Source organism: Fulmarus glacialis, unplaced genomic scaffold, assembly GCF_000690835.1.
Source record: "Fulmarus glacialis isolate BGI_N327 unplaced genomic scaffold, ASM69083v1 scaffold4925, whole genome shotgun sequence".
Taxonomy (NCBI): Eukaryota; Metazoa; Chordata; class Aves; order Procellariiformes; family Procellariidae; genus Fulmarus; species Fulmarus glacialis.
The window spans coordinates 40119-62845 of NW_009212230.1; the positions used below are offsets into that span (position 1 = coordinate 40119).

The 22727-nt window shown below is 47.0% G+C and overlaps 1 protein-coding gene across 1 annotated transcript in view; it reads right to left on the reverse strand.

Annotated features, from left to right (window-relative positions):
* Positions 1-22727, reverse strand: part of NOC2L (nucleolar complex associated 2 homolog (S. cerevisiae)) — a gene marked incomplete at its 5' end in the record, with an annotated part of 51900 nt that overhangs the window by 19961 nt on the left and 9212 nt on the right. The window contains 6 exons of the mRNA XM_009577797.1: positions 2945-3088; positions 7914-8015; positions 8187-8300; positions 15629-15740; positions 19915-20054; positions 22359-22547. Of these exons, the coding sequence (XP_009576092.1) occupies positions 2945-3088; positions 7914-8015; positions 8187-8300; positions 15629-15740; positions 19915-20054; positions 22359-22547 (801 nt within the window). The remainder of the gene's footprint in view (positions 1-2944; positions 3089-7913; positions 8016-8186; positions 8301-15628; positions 15741-19914; positions 20055-22358; positions 22548-22727) is intronic.

Here is a 22727-nt window from a genome sequence, read left to right on the forward strand (position 1 = left end):
ATCTGGTGTGCCTATCCCTCCATACCACAGTTCCTGGGATGCAAGGAGGGATCCCTCCACAGACCCTCCACGTTAAGTTAAACATTGCACCACCATGCTCCCGCCACAGCACTAAGTTCAATCCCCACACTGTTTCTTCTTTAAAATTATAGAATATAGACCCTTAGGTAAAATCCAGCTTTCTAAAGCACGCCCAGTACTCAGGAGTGCAGATCCAATCACATTCACAACCTTTATTCCCCTCATTTAAACCTATTTCTCTGTAATTCCCCCCATGAAAGCCGCATTTCAGCATGTTGCATGGAAGAATTAGCTCAGAATTTGGGCTCTGCTCCCTACAGTGGGGCAGGCACAAATGCATGGATGTGAATACCAGAGAGCATTTGCTTTCAATTGCTCTTGCTGGCAAGGGTGACATGCAAATACCTCCCTTAACCCCTCTCCTTCCCTTCCCTTTTCTGGAAGCGTTTGCTCATGAGAAGTGCTAATGCCCCACATATCTTGCAGACAGCCTGGCAAACCAAATCCAGATTTCGAGGGGCACTCCAAATCCTTCTGGGAAGCCCAGTCTCTGTTGGAGCTTTGGCCCTTCCTGGGAATCTACACCATCTGCTTGCAAAGGAGTAGGGGGAAAAACACAGGGCCAGTTGGGCACAAAACCTGCCCTCTGGGCACAAAAGATAAGCCACTACGGCTCTTCCACCCCACAGAAGTACAGAGTGGGCTGTTTCCTCTTCTCCCAGGAGCACTGATACCCCATTAGCCAAAGGAAGAGAAAGGCTCCCTTCTCCCACAGGACAACACCACAGTGCAAAAATACAGATTGCACAAGCAATCCAGGCATCCTCCTGGATGAGCAGCACTTTACACTGTTGTTCTGTTCCCTTAGACGGCAGAACAGCCGTCTCCAAACAGGCTTGGCACACTGGTGCCTTAACCAACCTCCCTTACTCAAGGCAGACTGCCTGTCGCTGCCCCTCCAGAGCCAACCCTGCCTGATTCATGCTACTCAGCCACCCAGTTGTCCCTGGGAAAGCAGGTGCACCAATGTCAACTAGGAGACATACAGGCAGCAAGATGTTAAAATATTCATTTAGTTCTTACACAAGGGACTGCAGCCAGAGTTGCCGGGAAAAGCAGTGGCAGAGTTGTTGGAAATCCTGTTTTATTTAGCCAACGACCTTCCCCAGCTCATCTGTTTCATGGAGAGCCCTAGAGGCTGAAATCTCTACCTCTGCAGTGGGTGGGTGGTCACAGCATTGCCCGCAAAAAATACAAAGCAACAAAACCCTAACCACTTCACTCCAGACGGGAAGCATAATTCTTTTAGCAAAACAGTCCAACCCAGATGGCATTTACAGAACCAAAAACTACTTAGTCACTTCAAACCCAGTTCCATCAACCCCTTAATCCCAGAATAGCGCTGCTGTGTCCTGGCATTGATATGTCAGGATTTTAAAGGCTAATTTTCCTGCAGTCCCTGCCCCTTAGTGTCTGAAGACAAATTAGTCTGCACTGCAACTTCTGCTCCGTGCTTAGCTCCACGCCAACAGGTGGAGCTTTCAATGATGCAGAACTCCAGACTTTCCAATGATACCATGTGGCCAGAGAGACCACTCTGACCCATCAATTACCTTGCAGACAGAGATATTTTCACCTCTCTCCTGCCAGGCAAGGAAGAGTCAGTCCTACTACTTCCTCTCACACAGAGAGGCATGCACACACACAGTTCACCTGCTATCAGGCTTGCAAAGGCTGCTGTGCTGGACAGAAAGCAAAGATAAAATATCCAACCCAGAGGACACACAAACAAAACTTCATTAACAAGGCTTCCTTCTCTTTGGCTTCATTTACATATGGCCTGGATTTCAAATACCTCAGAGTTTAGGTCACGTCAACAGGTCCCCAAAGAAGGATGGAGCAAAGCAAAAGAAAAAAAAAATTCAAGCAAGGACACTGAAAGGAATGTCCTGACAATATGCTACACCATCCCTAGGAGGACCTGGCTCACAGCAGGCAGACTCCTGGAGCAGGGGAAACAAGGAGAAAGGCAGCATCTCTCAGCCTGTTAGCCAGATGGCCAACTATTAGCTAACACACTCTCTAATATACTGTTTTCTAGCTGTGCTACAGTTCCTTTCTTAAGGTAAGAGGGGTGTCTCCATCATCACCTTAGTCAGTCCTCTTCCTCTCATCACTAAGGTAGAATGCTGACATTTAACTCAACTGCTCCACAAGCCCTATGAGCCACCCAGAGCCACTGCAACTTTTCTAGGTGTCAAATGTGCTCAGCATTTTCTCAGCAGGCTGGATGCTTATGCTGTAGACAGAAGAATATACCAGCATCTCTCTTGAGAAGCAACTGCAGTGCCCAGGATGCCTGATGACTGTTCTTATGGCTCATTAACTTTCCTGATTCTATAGCTCTGTCTCCACAAGGGCCCAGGAAAATGGGGAAAGGTTTGCCTCAGGATCCTGAACTGCCACGTATCAGTCTGCCAATGGCTTGGTTCTACACTGCTGGAGACTGGCCTCTGCAGACTAGGAGGAAACAACATGCTTACAGAGGCGGCAGAATCCCCTCTATCACTTTAGGCACGAACTGGCACCTACGTATCAAGAATGGGATGATGAAACCCAAGAAACTTCTCAGCAAAGGAGATGCCCCAGCAAAGCAAGGCGCTTCCATGCATGTGTGTGTGTTATAAATAATAGAAGGGTGTAATTTATGGACTGTGTTTTCCATGAGGCTCTTGGCTGGAGAGTCTTGCCAGCCATAGCATCAGAGCCCTGCCGAGTTCAGTTGTTTGTGAACATCTGCCCCACCCCACACACTCCCGTTTCCATGATCTCGTCGTCCCTCCTCCCTCTGCCACCCGCTCAACTCCAGCAGCCGGAGTCTGACTGTCTTTCCAGGAAGCCCAAATCGAAGTAGCAGACTCACCACAGACTCCCTGCTGGCCACGCCGAAGGTTGCTTTCTGACGCCTGCTGGCGATGTAGGCAGAATTTTCCTGCAGTTTCTCCAGGAGCTGCCGGATAGGCTTGCAGTAGTTGGCAATCTTGCATTCCTTCAGGAAAGATTTTAGCTGGGAGGAGGAAAAGGAGAGGAAGAATGAAAGCAATGTAATAGTTTCCATAAACAGATCCCATCAGCAAAAAACCATTTCCCACCCCCAGTGACAGACAGCATGGGGCGCCTTTTCCCTTCAAGTCGTACCATACTCCAATGTATCACCCATATTCAACCCTGGGGGTCTAGCCACCTTGGGCTGGGAGGATGCAAAGAACTTCAGTGACCGGCCAGATGTTTGTATGCAATCCAGCGCAGGCCTTGCTCAAAACCAGCTCTCTGCACCCTTTAACACTACTTCTTTCTGAAGAAAATGTATCAGTGGAGTTCAAACAGCCAGCAGGAAAAAAGTCTACGCTCTCTGGGGCCTCAGCTCCTAGCTGCCATTGTAGTTACAATATCACTGTCTCCTGCTCAGCCAAATAGTAAGAGGGACTGTGGCCCAGATGCACGGAGACCAGGAATAACAGTGGATACCTGCGGATGCTAGATCTCCAAAAAGCACAGGGAAGCCAGGATTAGAATAAGGAAAGGTGTCTGTGGGTTAAGACAGTGGATATTGGAATGGGAATACCAGATAAAAGAGGCTGTAGATGAGACTGATGGCTGGGACTGAAGGCAGAGCTTGAGAAGAGACTTAAAATCGGGGTGGAAGTGTCTGTGGACTGGGAGTAAGGGTCTTTGGCATAGCTCGGTGGGAAAACTTGGTGCTGCTACAGCAGCAGAGCTGTGGGTCAGGACAGATCTGCAGAGTCACATGGGTGAAGTTTGCTTAACGTCTGACTGAACCAACCCAGCTCCAACTAGCACCACTGATTTTTCAAGGGTGCAAACCCACACACCCACCACACAAAAATTTACAAAATAACCCTCTCTGTGGACAAGTTGTGCAGCATATGCCTAGATAATTCTTTCTTTTAGACTCAAGGCCTTATGTGTAACCCTCAGGACAAGAGCCAGTCTGCCAGGAAACCACAAACCCTACTGCTGCCTGAAAGGGCAAGGACCATCCTACTCACAGAGAATCTGCTCCTGCCCTCTCTCTGTGCCCAAAGCACAACTTCACTACTCTCAGACAATGAGACTTCATTGCAAACAGAGCACGTTTTTGTGTTGTTTTCTTTTTTTATCTCAGTAGCTTTGTCCGCAAGCAAACCTCTTTTCTCCCCACCAAAGATTTCCCCTCCCAATACAAACCACCCTCCAACATGCACTGTTCTGACACCTCCCAACTAAAAGCTGAGGCAGCAGTGGACGCTATTGCTGACAGAAAGAGAGATGGGGGTGTCCAGATTGACTCGTGGCTTGAATTCCAGTTTACTACACTCTCTCCTAACAGTTTTGACCAACCCCAAGACAAACCTCTGGAGTGCTGTCCAAATTCCGCAGGCCAAGCTCTTTGCTAGAGCCATATATATATATATACACACACACACATACTACAGACACTTGATTTAGAGAAAGAGAACCAACAACACAAAAGAAAATGGTTAACCACAATGGAACCTTCATCTCGGCTGGGATCTGCAGATGCTATCATGATAGAGATAAAGGGTTTCTAGTCAGCAAATACTGTACTGCCTTCTCTACTTACGGCTTCAAATGTTCTGCCTCAAAAGACAGAGCTGGGGGAAGGAGGAAGATGTCTCCCTCCTGTCAAGTCTACATGTTGGCTTGATCTTACATGCCAAGTGGATAGGTATTAAATGTTAATCAAGAGGTGACAGTCACACCTAGCCCCTCTCTGTCATGACACTGCTCTCCTGATGGGTATATTGCTGCAGGATCTGCGGTCTGCTACACACATGGAGAATGTCCCCCATTACCTAGCAGCAGGCACTTCTCTTGTCCCTTTATCCCTAGCATATGCCCACCTGCCATCATACATCCAACTCAGAAAAATGTGAGTTAAAATGAACACATTTCCCCCTTTCCACAAAGCAAACAGCCCATCAAACAAGTACAAAGAAACCACCAGCAAAACTATTCTTCTGCTGGTGAAGCCTGTCCTACCCTCACCCTCGCTTTCTAAAATATTTATTTTTTATGGGTGCTGCATATTTATCTCCACTGAGAGATGCATTTGTCATTTGATTTATCTCACTTGATCCCCACAGCTGCAGCCCCAGATCCATTTCATCCGCTGCCACATACATTATTATTTTTCTTTCGTTGCAGAAGTGTCACCAGAAATCCTGCAAAATCTCAGGCTCTATCTGTGCAGTTTGGTGTTGTGTTCGTTCTCACAGCCGTATGCTTCATTTCTTCTTTCCCCCTCCTCCCTCCTACCCCTGCAATCCCTCACAGTCCCACCACTATCTGCCACAGATATTAACAAAACGTAATGAGATCTTAGTCCTGTGTTAAGAGGCAGGGAACACAACCAAGAAGGTAGAAGAAGATAGAGGAGACAGAGAGAGAAAGGGATGCTGTGTATGCCTTTTTCCACTCGTCAAATACAACCATATCTTTCCAGAATAAAAGCAATCAGAACATACGCATGTATGCGTGTGTGCATATATGTCATTAACGTCGGTTCCTAGCTAAGCAGCTCTGTGATTAGTGGGATTGATTCCGTTGAACTGCCAGCCTTAAACACCAATGGTTTATACCAGCAAAGACCACAGCAAAAACCCAGCTCTTCTTACTGTAAACGACGCCGGGAACTATAAACGATCTGCAGCAGCTGGGCGTGTGTGTTCCAGGGAACCCAAATCAAGCCCAATCCCCCACTCACAAAAAGCAGAGGGAATATTCAACTTGGGACAGAAAGCGAGCAGCAGCAGGAGTGGCTGCTGGCAAGGCAAACCAGCACCTCCTGCTCTTCTGCCTGGCTGCAAGTCATGCCTAGATCATGCCATCTCCTGCCTCCACCCAGCAGTACCTGCCCCTTATCGACACCTGCCCAGTTTTTCCTTTTAATCTCCCACCTCTGCTCTGTGATGCCTGTCAGGGCTCTAGAGGAGGGAAGAGGCAGTCTCTTCCAAGCATCCAGACACACAAGCTCTGCACTCTGAGCTCCTTACCAGCCTGTGGAGGTAGTGACCGCTATGGGGTCGTCCCAGCGGCTGGGCAAAACAGAAGCCTTTGAACTGTCTCCCGCCCCTACTGGCTCTCCTTTCCTTTGATCTGCCCGGGTGCTTCCTGCCTTCCAGGCAAGGAGGTTTTAAAGTTCAATTTGAAGGCAGTTCAGCCTAGCTTCTCCCAAAGCCGCTGACCAGAAGACGAGGAAGGCAACCCTTGCCAGCTGGAACACAGCCCCTACGACACGGCACCGAGAGAAGCGTGAGCTCATCGGGGAGGAAGAATCAGGACAGATGGATTTTTACAGTTAACTGGTACTGTTCCAGGAGAAAAGCCTCCCCCCCACACTTTCCCGAAGACTCTGAGATTTTGGGAAGCTAACCTCAGCACCCCAGCCCAGCAGACGCCACGAGGCTGTGGTTAGTGGCAGCCAAAGAGGAATTCGATAGCATTAATTCTCTGCAGAAATACAGGCTGGTCCCAGGGTGTGTTTGGAAGCCACAGGGCGCTTGGTGCCAGAGGGCCGTCAGCCGTTTTTCATTCCAGCTAGAACATCGGCTCCGACAGCTTCGATGCTCTCAACAGCTGCTGGCTGAGAGGAAAGGGCTTTGTTCACTGCCGATAAGTGAGAAGCACGCAAAGCAAGAGCAAGCAGAGGAGCAGCTCTCCTAGCACAGAGAGTGCCTGTCAGCTCGCGTTAGCCAAAGCTGCCTAGTGCCAGCTAGGCAATGGCCTGTGCCAGGCTGCAGGGACCCAGCCAAGAGTCATGCGCCTGACAGATGCCAGCCTATTACATACAGCAGAAACAAGGAGATTTGCCTCCCAAGCAGCCTGTGGGTCCCAACCGAGTCATTGCTCCCGTGTTAACCAGAGGCATCATAGCAACAAGGTACGCAGACACAGGGTCTCACGGCGGACACCAAAGCAAAGCAGAGGTTCATGTCCCCATGGAGGGTATGACAGCAGCCCTCTGCCAAACTTGTATGACACCTGCCACTCATGAGTTAAAAATAGAGAGGAAGGGAGGGAACAAGTTCCAACACATTTGCACTGAGCAATCTTACTGTTCAAAGCAGAGAGGTCACTGCTGATTCAAAACTGAAGCCACCCAGCTAGCAAGGTATTAGGGAAGGACTATGCACCCAGATGCACAGCACTATTAGGCAGTTTTATTGCAGACTATTAAGTATGTGAATGTGAAATAGCTAGGAAGAACGCCCTGCGCCGTGCAATGCCAGAGGAGAGGCAAAGGAGACCATTTTGCAGCACTGCTGTTAGGTACAGCATGGAGGAGGGATGGAGACAGGAATTGTACTGTTTTATATGGAGGGACTTGGGGAGAAAGTGCCCCAGTTGATAGAGACACTGTGAAAGGAGGGAAGATTGCCATCTTGTGGAGAGCACATGAGGGAGGCCGTAAGACAAGGAAAAGCACAGGTACTGCTCTGAGACAATACAGCAATTCGGACAACTCTGAATTGCCAAGAACTCATCTGCGTTCACTAGTCAAAAACACATCTCTACAGCAGTTATGCAGCCCTCTGTTCCACTTTGGATCCCAAAAGAGCAGCTAACTCCACAGCCATTTCCATTTACCTTCAGCCTCCTAATTAGATGGGATGCCTCTGTTCCTCCCCAAGAATTCCCCAAAACGCAAAGAAAAACCATAATTAAGAAAAGGTAAATGGCTCTCTCCTCACATTGTGAGGGCCATCCTGAGTTCACTGTTAGCTTAAACAACTTTACCCCATGTTGTGCACATTCATAGCACATAGCATGACCGAGAAGCACCTTACCTGAATGACCTTACACCTTACCTGAATGACAGTGGGGAGAACCAGCTCCGGGAATCCAATACTGTAGGCTTGGCAATGGAGATACTCAAGCATCAGGTCATAGAGCTGTTCAATGAGTCCATCCTGGGTAGGGGAAGGAGGAATAGAGATATCAGATAGGAACTAAACCCTACAGTGCCCAGATTGGGAAATAAGTCTCCAGCCTTACAGGACAGGAACACAAAGCATATTGCTAGGGCAACTCTGTTGTTTACAGAGAAGCTGTGCACTGTTGGCCGCTGGGGTTCCACTTACTCGGAAGGCCTTCTCCTGCAGGTTGGCATTGGAAAGCTTCAAGATCACTGCAAAGTTTATAGGCTTAGCACTTATACGTCCTGGCTTCTTGTTGAAATCCACTTGTTGGAAAACCTACAAGAGAAAAAACTGAATGTAAAGATGATCACACCGCAAAACAAAACGGATACCAAATGACTCAACTAAGATCATGCAGTTGGTGGCAGAGCTGAGAAAACAATACAGAAATCCTGATTCCTGCTTACCTGTTCCGATCACTGTACCACAGATTTCTTAAATACCCTAGCAAGGGACAGTTAGGGAGCAAACCCCAGCCACACTTGAAGCTTTAGAGACCTGAGTGTGAAAGATGCCACAGAAGTATGAGGTAAAAGGAAACACAAGCAACAGCACAAGAAACTAGAGGTTTGTTCCTCAGACCCATGCTTCTAATGGTCAGAAAGATCGTACTACAAAGTGGAGTGTATTTTGGAGCTGTCCCTTAAGGTGAGAGGCTTTTCAACAGCAAGACTAAATGTTGCTTACACCAAATCCATTACCCTTTTATTGCCGCTGAAATAATTGTCCCAGGAAGCAGAGAGACCAGTAAGTCCTTTTCACAAACATCCCTTGCCAGGCAAAGTTTTTATTCCAACACATTTCCCATTGGTGTCCCTTGTACCAATTACAACTGAACTGCCTTTGAATAAGTGCATTTTATTCTCCTTGGACACATTTCATTTCATAGCAAGGGACATGGAGAAAAACTGGCCCCTTCCCAGAGTTTGAGAGGAGACCATGCACCCTGCTTGTCAAAATGATGAGCACACACAAGCTCTAGGGTACAGCTAGATGCCCAGTAGACTAGTATGTAACATCAAAAGGCAGACCTGCACCTTTGCTTTTGTGTTTTTACAGATCTTGTTTAATGATAATGGTTGGGGAGAGGAGTATTTCTGAAACAGAAGGTATGAAGCTTACATAGTAGAAAGAAGAAAACGAAGAGGAAGTTTACACGTGTGTGTGACTTGCTCTCCAGGGTGGCATCTCAAGTTTGGTTTTAATTAAGAAGAGCTGTTATTGCCTTAAAGCTTAACAAATCGTAATCAAGACCAAGAACTATGAAAGCCTTTTCCTCACCCCCTCCTTTTTAGGAGGAGTTTCCCAACGTCACTGGGGGAAGGGTAGCATAAATCAATGAGACTTTCCTTTCTTCACTTCCCCGAGAAGCTACATTTGGCACAGAGGAAAGCTATCTTCAGCTGAAATCAGCTAGAGCCAGAATTTGCCTCGGTCCTTACTGCCCTGGGCAGACATCAGGCAACAGGGTACACTATCCCAATAAGCCTGTGTGCTGTGCTGCTCTTCCTCTGAAGCTGTGATACAGAAAGGAGCAAAAAGTTTCTAAAATGAGCAGCAATACAAATATGCCCTTTCCCAGCCTGGTAGGGGCAGACCTCAGGAGAAGGATGGCAAGAACTGCAAAAACCACTTGATCTGGCGCAGATTCCCAGAGACGCCCATCAGAGGATAACAAGTGGCAATCAAGGGAGGTGTTCACTAGCAATGGGATCTCATTTAAAAAAAAACATCAGCCAACAATTAGTCATCATTTGCATATCTGATGACAACCACTGAGGAGGGCTGATGAGGAGAATATCCTGCCCACCCGTACTTTTGAGCACCGCAGAAGCAACCTACAGTTCCTCTCCCTGTCCCCAATGCTTTTACATCGCACTCCTGAGCAGGAAATAATTTCTATTCCCTCTATGCAGCAGCAACACATTCATCATCAGACCCCAACCAGCCCAGCAACGTGGGGATGCAGCACACTGATTGCTAGAGGGTGAGGTGAGGAGGAAAGGGAGGGTGTTCAGGTCACATGCATGCCCCCAGGCCAGAAAAGCATGGAGACGACTATTGATTTTTTACATTTTATTTGTCAATCCAGGTTATTTGGAAGGGAGGGACAAGCTTGGTGGCTTGTGAAAACAAAGAGCCCTAGCCTAGGGAATCGATGCTATAAACCTCGTTATGCACGGTTATTTCTTTGGCCAAAACAGTAGTATTGATCCCTGAGGTCAGATGCATTAAAGCAAAAGGCGTCAGGCTCTGCGGGATCCTAACGTGCCGCTAGGCAAGCGGGGAAATGCAACCAGAAGTTTTGAAACTCTCCCAAGAGGTGCTAGGGAGACGGTCAGGACGTGTGGGAAGGGGGGAAAATGTGGTTCCCATCTCAAGACTGTGCAGAATGGATCAGCTAACAGCCAGACTTGAAGGAGAGGATGACTGACGTCTAGGAATCCTGTGGCAGGGTGGAAAGGCGATAATGAGGGACTAGAGGGCCAGAAAATGTCAAAAGCCAACAATTTGGCTTAAGTGATAACCACTAGCAGACAGAGGAAAGGACAGGGCAACGCAGGCAGGAAGGGGAAGGGTTTTTGGCAATCTCAAGCTCACATTCGATTTCCACGTGGCTAGTTGGAAGGGTGTTCAGATATACAGTTTACACCGCCAGAGTGTAAACCAGAGAACCAACTCTGCACCCACAGCACTCCCGCTGTATTGTCCCATCCACCCCCTCAAATCTCTTTCTCTCAGGCCCTAGCAAAAGCCTCCTGGCATCTACTTTGACCACCCCAAAGCTGGCTGCCCCAGGCCAGCTCACAGCAGGGATGCAGTGCTTTGCTGGGCCTGCCTGCAGCTTTTCCTCAGGTCTGTCAGTCACTCTCCCACTTCACTGAGGGAAGGGCCGAGAGAGCGTAGTTAAGCCGCTTCGGCAGAGTCTGATTATTGTCAAGTTCAGACAAGCTGCCCAACTTTCTGCAGAAGCTGGCTTGAAGCACTCAGTCACAAAACAGTTAAGGCTGCAAGGGATCCCTGGAAGTCATCTAGCAGAGTCAACTAGAACAGGTTGCTCAGAGCCATCTCCAGTCAGATTTTGAGTATCTCCAAGGACAGACACTCCACTATTTATCCAGGCAATCTGTTCTAGCCTCACCATATAAAATTGTTGTTTTGTTTTGTTTTTTTTTTCTCCTCCAATGCTTAAGCGGGACCTCCTGTGTTTCATTTTCTGCATATTGCCTCTCATCTTGTCACTAAGAACCTTTGAGAAAAATCCAACTTCAATCTCTTTATTCAGAATGGTTGAGATTGGAAGAGAGCTCTGGAGGTCATCTTGTCCAGCCTGCCCTGCTCAAGCAGGGACACCTAGAGCCAGCTGCCCAGGACCATGTCCAGATTGCTTTTGAGTATATCCAAGGATGGAGACTCTACAAACTTCCTGGGCAACCCATGCCAGCGCTCAGTGAGCCTCACGGTAAAAAAACCCAAAAAGTGCTTCCTGATGTTCAGACAGACCCTCCTGTGTTTCAGTTTGTGCCCATTGCATCCTGTCCTGTCACTGAACACCACTTAGGAGAGCCTGGCTCCATCTTCTATGCACCCTCTTTTCAGGTATTTTACACACGTTAATAAGATCTTCCCTGAGCCTTCTCTTCTTGAGGCTAAGCAGTCCCAGCTCTTGCAGCCTCTCCTCACATGAGAGATGTTCCAATCCCTTCATCTCTGTGGCTCTTCACTAGACTCTTTTCAGTATGTCCATGCCTCTCTTGCCCTGGAGAGCCCTGAACTAGACACAGCACTCCAGCTGTGATCTCAGTACTGCTCAGCAGAGGGGAAAGACCACAGTCAAACTACTGGCAAAGCTCTGCCTAATGCAGCCCAGCATGCTGTTGGCCTTCTTCACTGCAAGGGTGCATCGCTGGCTCCTGGTCAACTTGTTGTCCACGTCCTTTTCTGCAAAGCTGCTTTCCAGACAGTCAGCCCCCAGGATGTTGTTATTACAGGGTTACTCTTCCCCAGGTGCCAGACATTGCATTTCTCTGTTGAGCTACATGAGGTTCCTGCCTGCCCATTTCTCCAACCTGTCAAGATCCCTCTGAATTGCAAGACTGGTGTACCAACAACTCCTCCCAACTTCGTATCATCTGCAAGTTTGCTGATGGTGCCACTCTGCCCCACCATTCAAACCATTAATGAGTATGATAACCAGATTCAGCCCCAGTATTGATCCCCGGTGTACATCACTAGGGGCTGGCCTGTAGCTAGATTTCATGCCACTGATCACAGCACGAGCCTGGAAGTTCAGCCAGCTGTCAATGCACCTCACAGTTTGCTAATCTAGTCTGCAATTCATCAACTTGTCTGCGAGGAATTTATGGGAGATGGTATCCAAAACCTTGATAAAGAGAAGACAAACAACATCCACGGCTTTCCCCTCATCCACTGAGCCAATCATCTCATCGTAGAAGCCTATTAGATTGGTCAGGCATGACTTCACTCAAACAACCCCTGGTACCTGCAGGGCTGTGATCCAGAATTTAAGAGCTGCAATGTAGTGGTGGAGGGAGGAGAATGAGGAAAAGGAAAGATACATCTTCAGTTCGTGCAGTGGTTCAGCTTAGTCTGTCTAAAGTTCCTTTGCCTCTGTGTAAAGGAGGCTAAGAGCCCAAGTCTTGTAGAAAACTAATTTCAGATCTGTGCTTAAATGTATGACAATGTCCAGCATTATCAATTCTCCAACTACAACCTTCGCATCAGCAGATTTCCTCCGACACAATCTGCTGCCCACTCCCATATATGTTGCATTCCAAGCCCCCGGGGACTTTCTCTGAAGCAAGCTGCACATCCAAAACAAGACTCAAGACATTTAAGTGTCAAAGTGAAAAACTTGTGCCTTCCTAAGCATGTCAGGGTTAACCTCCTCTCCCATCCCTCCACAGGGGAAGCCAATTCTAAATTGGCATGCAAAGTCTGCCTGTGGGGAGATTTCCACCTTGTTTATCCACACCTGCCTTCCAGCAGACGAGCCTGCCTTCCAGCAGATGAGCCACCAATTTTCCTGCTGCAGAAACTAGTGCCTGTCACACAGTAATTGAAGTGATAAAAAAAAAAAGCCTGTGATCTCACAGGCCCATCAAGGGGAGTAACAATACAAAAATAAAAGCCTGCCTGCTTTACACTCGCTCCCAAGCCACCTCCTCTTATCTAAGATGTAATTTTAGCAAGCTGCTGCTTTTGCTCCATCCTGGAAAGCAGAGTCAGAGAGGAGACAGCACTGGATGCCCATGCTGGGGAGCACCAGCCCTTGTCAAGATGCATCAAGCAGCCAGGTCTCATTTCTATTGGCAGGGGCTTGGGGAATTCTGTGCCTACGGGAATTGCACAAACATTCAATCTGCCATCTCTTGAAAGCACAGCAGCAACAGGGCTGTGCTGAGACAAGAGGTAGCAAGGTTTGGGTTTCCTTGATGGAGAGGGGGAAGGGAAACAGTTACACAGTCACTTTGTACACAAGAAACTTCACAGAATCTACACTCTAAGGCCATGCAAAGCCCTCTCCAAAGTGCACAAAACATAGGGTCACAAACTCCACAGCCATTCTTTTACTGCGCTTTGATTCAGTTGCAACAGTGACAGACAGAGCAGCCTTTCCTCCTTCCTATCAAACGGAGCATACCTTATGCTAGGAAGGCTTCATTCCGCTCCCTCCACCCCAGTCAGACCCCTCAAGTCTACTCCTGCTTACTACCAACACACTGATCAGATCCCTCAATCCCATGATGGTTTGGATAATGGGCTTAAAATGGATTTTGTTTCATGACATGGTGTAGCATGGGACTAATGTCTATTGACGAAGTCACTGCCGAATTTGTGAGCTGGTAGAAACAGGCTCATAGTTAAAGCACTAGGCTGGGCATCAGAATGCAGATCCTCCTCCCAGCATCACCATAGCCACCTTGGGACTTTGGGCAGGTCACTTCCCCTCTGTGTGCTAAAGTTTCCTACCATCTCATCCAGACAGCTGGAATACATCTCCTGCCTGAAGATAGCTTGTGGAGACACATTAAAGGTTGTAAGAGTGTTCAAATACCTCTAACAGAGAGGAGGAGGGAGTTGGAATGAGATGGAAGTATAAAGGGAATAGCCCTGAATGCTCTTGGGAACTCCACAGAATATTTGAGGGATCCCTTGCAGGAGACAGGCAGGAAGAAGGGAAAGGTTGACAGCTGCAGGGAGATATGGGAGTTTAACATCATGCCAGTCACCTTGGGTTACAGAAGTTAAAGCAAAATAATTGTTAATGTGAAAAAGTAAGCAAGCAACACATGCACACATTGACCCTGTCTCCATCTCTCCCTTGTCACCAACACCTGGACAAGCTAAGCCTAGTAGTGCCTCACAAACACACACAGCAGGATCGGATGTGGTCGGGGGCTTGTGGAAGCTGGGAGGAAGCTCAGTGTGCAGTGTGGTAACGTCTGGCTGGGGCCCGACACACACATTACAGTCGAGGTGTTGGGGCCAGAATGCAAAGAGGGGGGGGGAAGGCCCCAAGGGGAAAAAGGCTTTATGTCTCAAAGCACTAAAAAGTAAAAAGCAGAGAAACCATCCTCACCCCAAGCTCTACTACCCCAGAGTGGAGATGCCTCTATCACTAAATCTGGTTGGCAGAATTTCAAATATGCATGAACAAGAGGAAGGAAGCAGGCGGATGGCAAAGCCACACAGGCCAGGGCCAAGGAGCGGTGGAGGAGGCGGGAGAGCAGGAGGAGATTTATAAACATCGCTGCCTTCCACAGACCCAGAGGATGTGGTTTGCAAAGGACGTTTACAACAACACAAAACCACAAAAGCCTTTGCTTCAACAGAACTTGATTAGGAACGAGCCCGGCTGACTCAGGTCATTTACTATAGAAGTCTCCCTCCCTCCTCTTCAGCATCCAGCCTCATGCTGACCTACTGGGGCTTCTGCATTCCTCACCCTGCCTCGCTCACGCTTCTTCAGTGAAATTTGGCTGCACTACTTCTGTACTACCTTCTCACAGCAGCAAGGCTAGGAAGACCTATGCGGAGAGATGTCAGGCATCTGATAAAATAGGAAAGCTGGATGGTCTCTTAGCACCAGTATTTCACCAAACATACTGCATTTTGCCAGGCTGCATTCATGGAGATCCTTTTCCTAAATAAATTCTTAATTCTTGAAAGGCTTTTTCCTTCCATTTGCCTTTGTCTGCAGTTAGGAGAAACTCTTCCTTTTGCTAAGATATGAACACCTCAGCAGGATCAAGTAACAACAGCTTGAGGAGTTACTGCAACCAGTTGAGCCTCTGAATCTCTTCTTTGGCAAACCCTTTGCCTACTCCACTGCATTAGTTAAACCACCTAGGAATGTATTTTTGCACGCAGCTGATTTCAGATACTCTCCGCTCACAGGCCAATAAAAGCTTAATCCAATTTGCCAACCAAACAATACATTCTGTCTGATGCTGTTTGCCAGGGATTTTAGGGAGTAAGCAAACTGGGAGATCTTGGGAGCTGTTGGTGGGTACAGTAAGTGAGTGTGCCTATTAAGTAGCAGGCATCAGCCATTGCTACGTGAGCGGGAACCAACTAACCTCCAGGATAAATGGCAACACTGGGATGAAGGTCCTGGTGTTCTCAGACAACAGTGTAAGTGCACGGATGCAGTGCATGCGCAGAGGGTAGAAACGAGCCATTGGTACCAGCCTAGAGAGGAAAAAAGAAGAAAGGATATTAGGCCAAGTTTGTACAGGAACTGCACCTGCAGCCTTCAGTGACACTTGAGAGCCTTTCCTACTCTACAAAAGGAAGACAGCTTTAGTATGGCACAGCAAACTGAACTGCTGAAGCTATCCCATAGTTGGAAATAAAATTCACACACGTTAAAGCTAAAACACTAAAACAGAAATTCCTGCTACCAAAGCACTAGGTTTCCAGCTTCTGCTGGGAGAAAGTGCTACAAGACAAGAGCTTTGTAGATGAAGTTTATCACTGATGCTGTTTAGTCATGTTCAACACTTTTGGCTCTCATGCTCCCAGCACAGGTAGGTATGCAAGAAAAAGTGGCAGGAACCAGCAGTAAAATGCCCATTCTAAAGCAGCAAGTTTGACCAAGAAAAGGGCTCCCCCAGCATACCAGAAGGACTACAAGGAGGAAGATGTTTCTCATTTCAGGCTACATACCCTCTGTGTACCCACAGAGTTCATGCTGTCACCTGAACAGTGACCTTCTTAGTGCAGGAATATTACTGAGGCAGAAGGAGCTGGACTAGAAGTGACCAGCATATCAGAAAGGACAGAGTGGGAATGAGAATGAGCGCTCTCAGCCAAATCTGTTCAGCTCTCTCCAATCCAGAGGAACACCTGAGCTATTCCTATCTCCTTCAGAGAGGCAACATGTACATTTGAACAGCCAGTAATCAGCATGGAGGGGAAGAGGCCAGACTTTCTTCGATCCACACTTCAAACCATAATGCATTCAGGTATTAAGAAAGAATTAGAGCCAACTCCCTTTGTAAAGTTGGGACTGAGAAGGGTCAGCATCAGAGGGGCGAATGCAGAGCTATCCCTAAAAGACACCAGACCTCATTACTGTACCACTCTAGAAACCTCTCACTCTGAATGACCTGTACTTGAAGACATGGATGTCTCCAGCATTAACAAGGATTTTTAAAAAAAAAAAAAAAAAAAAACAACACAGTTCCCAGACAACAGGCTCAAGTCTGATAAATGAACCCCTCCCCTCCCCAAAGAGCTTGCTGAACAATCCAGGAGAGCAAAAAAAAAAATGCTTGACCAGGCACCATAAATCACCTGCGTCTCCCCCCTTCCAAATAGTGAAATAATTATCATTGGATCCATTATAGAAATAAATCTACTTTGCACCCCTGATCTGGCACCACTGGAGATGACGAAAGCCATTCTCAGGAATTAATTGATCGAGGAATAAACCTGTTAAGTGTATAGATTTACTGTAAACCAAGACCATTAATTTTAGAGTGCGCAGCGATGCAACAATCTGCTCAACTTCCCCATGGCTGGATGCACAGGGAATACAAAACACAGCTGGGTCCCAGCTCTGCTGAGGAAGGTCCAACTGCCTACTCACTCCAGGGCACAGCTGGGTCGTTCAAACTGACTCACATTTCATCACAGCAGAGAGTGCTCTCTAATGTCTTACCACCACTGCCTCTTGGAATGCCTGCTGTACTTCTCCCATGCAGCCAGGGCACAGGCTGTGGTGTAGAGAACAGCCTAAAGGCTTCTCAAGGCTTATTTTTACTCGCTACAGCTCCTTCTCCTATACTCCTGGGTGACCACAATCCTCCTCTGGCTAGAGAGGACAGAGAAAGCTTCTTTCAACACCAGCCTCCAACCCCACCAGGACAGGTCACCAAGGGAAGTTGCTCAGGGGCACCAAGACTGCGCTTGCTTCTCCGTGGAGGAGGTTGTACCTGCTTCCTCCCCTATACATACTGGGAGGCCAGAAACCAAAACTTAATGGGCACCAAAAATCCTCATTTAACTATAAGCCAGGGAGGAACTTCATTTTTATAGCTTGACTGGGAGCAAGGTAGAAATCCAAGCAGACGTGGTCAGAAAAACACTTTATGGGATGAGGGAAAAAGGGATAACATAACAGGAGCTTCTGAAAAAAAAACCAAAACCAAACAAAAAACAAACCAAAACCCATGAACTCAGACAAATGCAAGCACACAGATCAAAAGGAGGAACTTATGGACTGTGGAGGCAGAGAAAAGCACAAAGCAGAGAAAGGAAAGGGGAAATCATCTCCTCCATGTTCTACTATCTCTGCAATACCTACAACACTGCCCCATTGGTCAAACTAACTGCAGCCTTCCAGCTGTTTGTCAGAACAGCATCACTTAGTATTACGTGACAATTCCATGAGCAAACTCAGCAATGAGGCTCTTCCCAGCATCACAAAAATCAGAAACTATCAATTCCAGCACTCCACTATTCAGTAGTCTAACTTCCCTGGACCACATCTTGAGCACAGGTAATTTCCAGACACGCACGGGGTGCATTTCTGAAATATGTATTATTAAAAATAGTTTCAATGCATTTTATATGCTGGAAAGCAAGAAGAGGGAGCAAGAAAATGAGGTACCTGATTTTGATTTTAGCAGGCAGCCCTCTTCTACTAGTTATCTTATTTAATCACTTTTCAAGTTCTGCCCTGGTCCCTGCCTAGAGCAAAAAGCCTGTGATGGATGGTGGTTTCTCCCCATTCCCCTCGCGTAAGAGGCCAGGGTGGCACGAGGAGCCGATCAGGTCCTATAGACAGACAGACACCCCGCTTGCTGCCCTTCCGCTGGAGCCCAGCGCCACCTCCCGGTACAAAAGGCAGTGGGGAAGGGGAGTCTCCTCCCAGCACTACCACCCTTCGGATGCACCACATCAGGAGCAGAAATGAAAGAAGGTATTCCAGATGTCACATAGCATCCTTCCCCATCACCTGATCGCACACACACACCTCTCAAAGCTGAGCAGCCCAGAGAAACAAAGAGAGGGGTCCAGCTCATCCACACCACCTCCACAAGAAACTCTGTTTGCAGCAATCAGATACTAAGCAGCCCCCAAGCAGATGCATACCCCTAAATGGGCCTTCCAAAAATGCATTAAGTGGTACATGAAGCAAAAAAACCCCTTGACCTGCAGGCTACATTATTTTGTCCTCTCACCTCAAATAGAAACAACCTGTTACGCTCAGTTGCTACAGACGTATCTATACCAGGGGATGTGGCACAGAGACTTGACTCTCGTTTGGACAACACAGCCACCAACACTGAGAAGTGGCTGTCTATGCTCAGGAAGGAGTCACTAGGGACCCTGGGTATAGATTGAAGCCCGTGGAGCCACATCATTCCCACATCTGCTAACCTACCTACCACCTTTTTATATCCTGGACACTGGCTTGGCTCAGTAAGGAAGCCAGGGTGGGATTTATTTCTATTTTCCCCACCCTAAAATCCATCTATCAGGTTCCCAGCCCTGTCCATCATAGACACTAACAAATTCTATTTGCTGCTCTTGCTGAGACTTACCCGATTCACCTTTCCTTGGCCCCAGATAGCTGATTTATCTGCCTGGACAGGTAGAGAAGTGCCTATGATTAGTCCACAGGACAACTAAAGCTCTACAACAGTAGGGGAAGCAGCCTGTGCACAAGGGGGATGGGAAGAGGGATGTATGCATACTCTAACGATCGTTTAAATCTGCTTATCTTCATCACCACTTGGGAGTTTTTCAAGACCAGGCGGGTGGTGTTTTAAAGCTGAGAATCTGGTTAACAGAGCTAACAGGATTTCAGAGATCACCAGAGATTCAGAAATTCCCTCAATGCTCATTATTAACAGCCATTTCAAAACACAAAAATTTCATATATAAACTAATGGGAAAAGAGAAAGAAATTCTCAGCAGAGACAAACTAAAAACAATAAACGTGTCCTAGCTCTTCAAATTCTAACAAATATGCACAGAAAATGCATCTTCTGACTGTATTTACCAAGCTAGAGATGAAGACTTGATTCTGTACTTTGGTACCGTTAGGTCCTGAGGCAAGTCAGTACATTTCTCCTTGCCACTTTGTACAATTGGGAGGATAATCTGTCCAGGCTATTCAGATTGCTACTTCTCTTATACAGAGAATTTAGCCTAGGAAAGAATAACAAAAAAAATTTTCTCACCACCTAAACATATAGGTGCTCACAACACATCTTCGGCTGGAATACTTCAATTAAAAGCAGCTCTCGGACAATTCCTTACAATGCAAGGTTAAATCCAAATTACATAACAGTAACACCCCTTAGTAACTGCTCTGCCACATTAAGCCAAAAGAAGAAAAAATCCTACTTACTTTATACAGCCAATGATGACCTGCGTCAAAGGATAGATCAAGGGCTCCATGACCTCACTGGGGTAGATTGTGCTGAGAACCCGACACCAGAAATACAGGCAGTGGATATACTGCCAGTTATAAACAGACTGGAAGTTCTCCTGCAGAAAAGGGAAAAAAACCACAGGCACAAACTTGAAAATGTGGCATTTGAGAGGAGTTCACTCTAGTTTCTCTACAGCACTCATTTTATCCAGCATTCTCTAAGAGGACATTGTGTACTGTTTAGAGAGGAATGAGTAACATTCTAGCTGTTGCTTTGATGCTAGTGGCTGACCCACCATCCAGCAAGTTCAGATGCTGCATTGGCAACATTATGATTTGGTACTAGTCAGTGCCTTGAAGGAAATAATGAGCAACACAGACTGCTTTTCTTCACAAGTATGGCTCATTTGAGAAGGATGATTTAATGACCCAACTCACAGCAGATGGTAGGATGTGCCCAAGCATTAGGAAACCTTTAACTGTTCCATTTACCCACAGTTCCTGGGACAGTCCCTGGTCTCCCACAGGTAGGAAGGCTGGAAAGTAGTACCCCCTCTCAGACACCCTTTTAAGTTGCCTTCTGGCCTCTGCACACTAGAGGTGGGGGAAAAAGGGTGTGTAAACCTATACTACAGATTCAAGCTACCAAGAAATTCATCTGAATTCATCTGGATTTTCCCTCTCTGCCCTCAAACTCCTTTGGTTGTTATGAGGCAGCTTGTCCTTCCCACCTGAGGCTTCCCTTCCCTCAGCTGTATTAATCAAAACCCCCTAACCACCACCCCACTAACTCTGAAAGGCAATATCAGTGTTCATTTTAGAGATGTTCCTACAAACATTCACTGTCAAAGCAAGAACCAAATGATCAACCCAACACTCCTCCCTGCTTTTGGAAAAGACACTACCCAGGACTGTTTCATTTTTTTCAATTGCAGAGTAAAAATGACAGACAGAAGAGTGGAGAACAAACTTTCAGCTCTGTTTCTCAGCCAGTCTTTACGGTTACCAGCAAAAACAATGCAATAGGCCAGCAGTGTGCCTGACATGCAATGACACACTGAAGCAGCATTTCAGGCTGGCTCAGCAGTATGAGTAGGTGTGGGTCAAGTCTTGCACCAATCCAAGAGACATTGTTTTCAAGAAAGTTTGGGCAAGCCCCCACTCTCTCCCTGCCATGTGCTTAAGCAGCCCATAGTGCCAGATTAAATAAAAGCCTGGAAGAGTGCAGGAGTCCTCCTTAAGGACACCGTTTCCAAAGAGTTCTGTATTCCCCAGAATTGCACCAAGAACTTATGAGATTGCACTTAACAAGGTGCCTCAGCTCCAAGTTTCAGACTTTCAAGGCCCAGGTCACATCCTCCTTTGCATGGATGAAGCAAGATGCATTAAGTCCTAAAACAATGACAGAAGCCCTTAATTGCAGCCACTGGACCAAACCTTGCAGTAGGGACTTAAGCTGCCACTGGAAATGGTAGAGCTCTCCCAGCTCTCACCAGGTCACTGAGATGTACCAAGAAGCTCTGTTCTCAGCTTCTCTTACACAGAACAGACAAGCAATCTGCTCTTGTAATCACCTTCCACAACCACCCACTGCTCAATTTAAATTAATTGGCTTATTACTTGGATTTGCATATTTTGGTTGTGCTGTTGTCATTTAAAGTTCCTACAACCCTCCCCAGCTGTGAAATCAAGTAGATTTAGGTCTTGTCTGGGCCAGGACTGAGGGTGTAAGAAGCCAATGCAATCCAATTAGGGCATATGCAGCCCAGACTTCATTTATCTCTGCTCATTTATCTCCATGTCTGAACAGCCAGGAGATTTAATTGGTCACCAATCCTGCAACGTTTGGGAGCAATTAAGCTATAAGGGTCTGTTTTGCTAAACACAAATAAAGCCAGGATTAGCAATCTGACTCAGATTTCCGAGGTCAGACTGGAGGTGGCTGAAATCAGGGCTGCTCCCAAAAGGTCTGAGCTGCTTTATTCAATTAAGTCCTTTAAATAGTATGGACTCCACTGGAAAGATGCACACACCCGGGTGGTTCCTAATCTTCTTTACCTTGAGGTTTTGCAACAAAGGCTGCAAACAGCAGCTTCACAGAGTGGAAAAAGGGTGCCCAAGGCAGAAGATGGAAAGTGCATCACAAACTCTTGCAAGCTGGGGAGAGAAAAGTGACTTCAACCCTGCAGTTGTCTTTCCTTTCCTTCTTTGCTGAAATTCTAAATACAGGCAACTATGAGGTGACCTCTGAAGCTCCCAGCCCCTGGCAAAAAATTCCCTGGCACGTTATGAAATGTGTCAGACACAAGTACTCACACTTTACAGACACTACCAAAAGCCTGAAGCGGGTACTGTAATTTTCCCCTCTCCACACATTGCCCATAGGAGGATACACTCCTTCCACACTGATGGGTACCTACCTTCTTCTTTATCGTCATCGCACTGCGCAAGTGAATGGCAAGTTGACGGATATAGATGAAGGCATGCTGGTAAGAGGTATGTGTGTCCACGGCATACATCTCTGCCAGTGTGCGCTGCATGAAGTTGATCATGGGCAGGACATTGGGAGAGGTGAACCTGGAATTCTTCACAAATGCGATGTACATTTGCTGTGCAGGAAAGAGGACAAGACACAAACACATAAAACAGAACAAAAACATTTTTTCACTAACCTTCCCCACCCAGGTATGTCTAAACCAGAGGTGAAGTGTTCCTTTTATAAGACAAGTCACTTCAAAGGAATACGCAAAAATAATAATCCAGCCTGCTCCTTCTTCAGGGGAGACGGG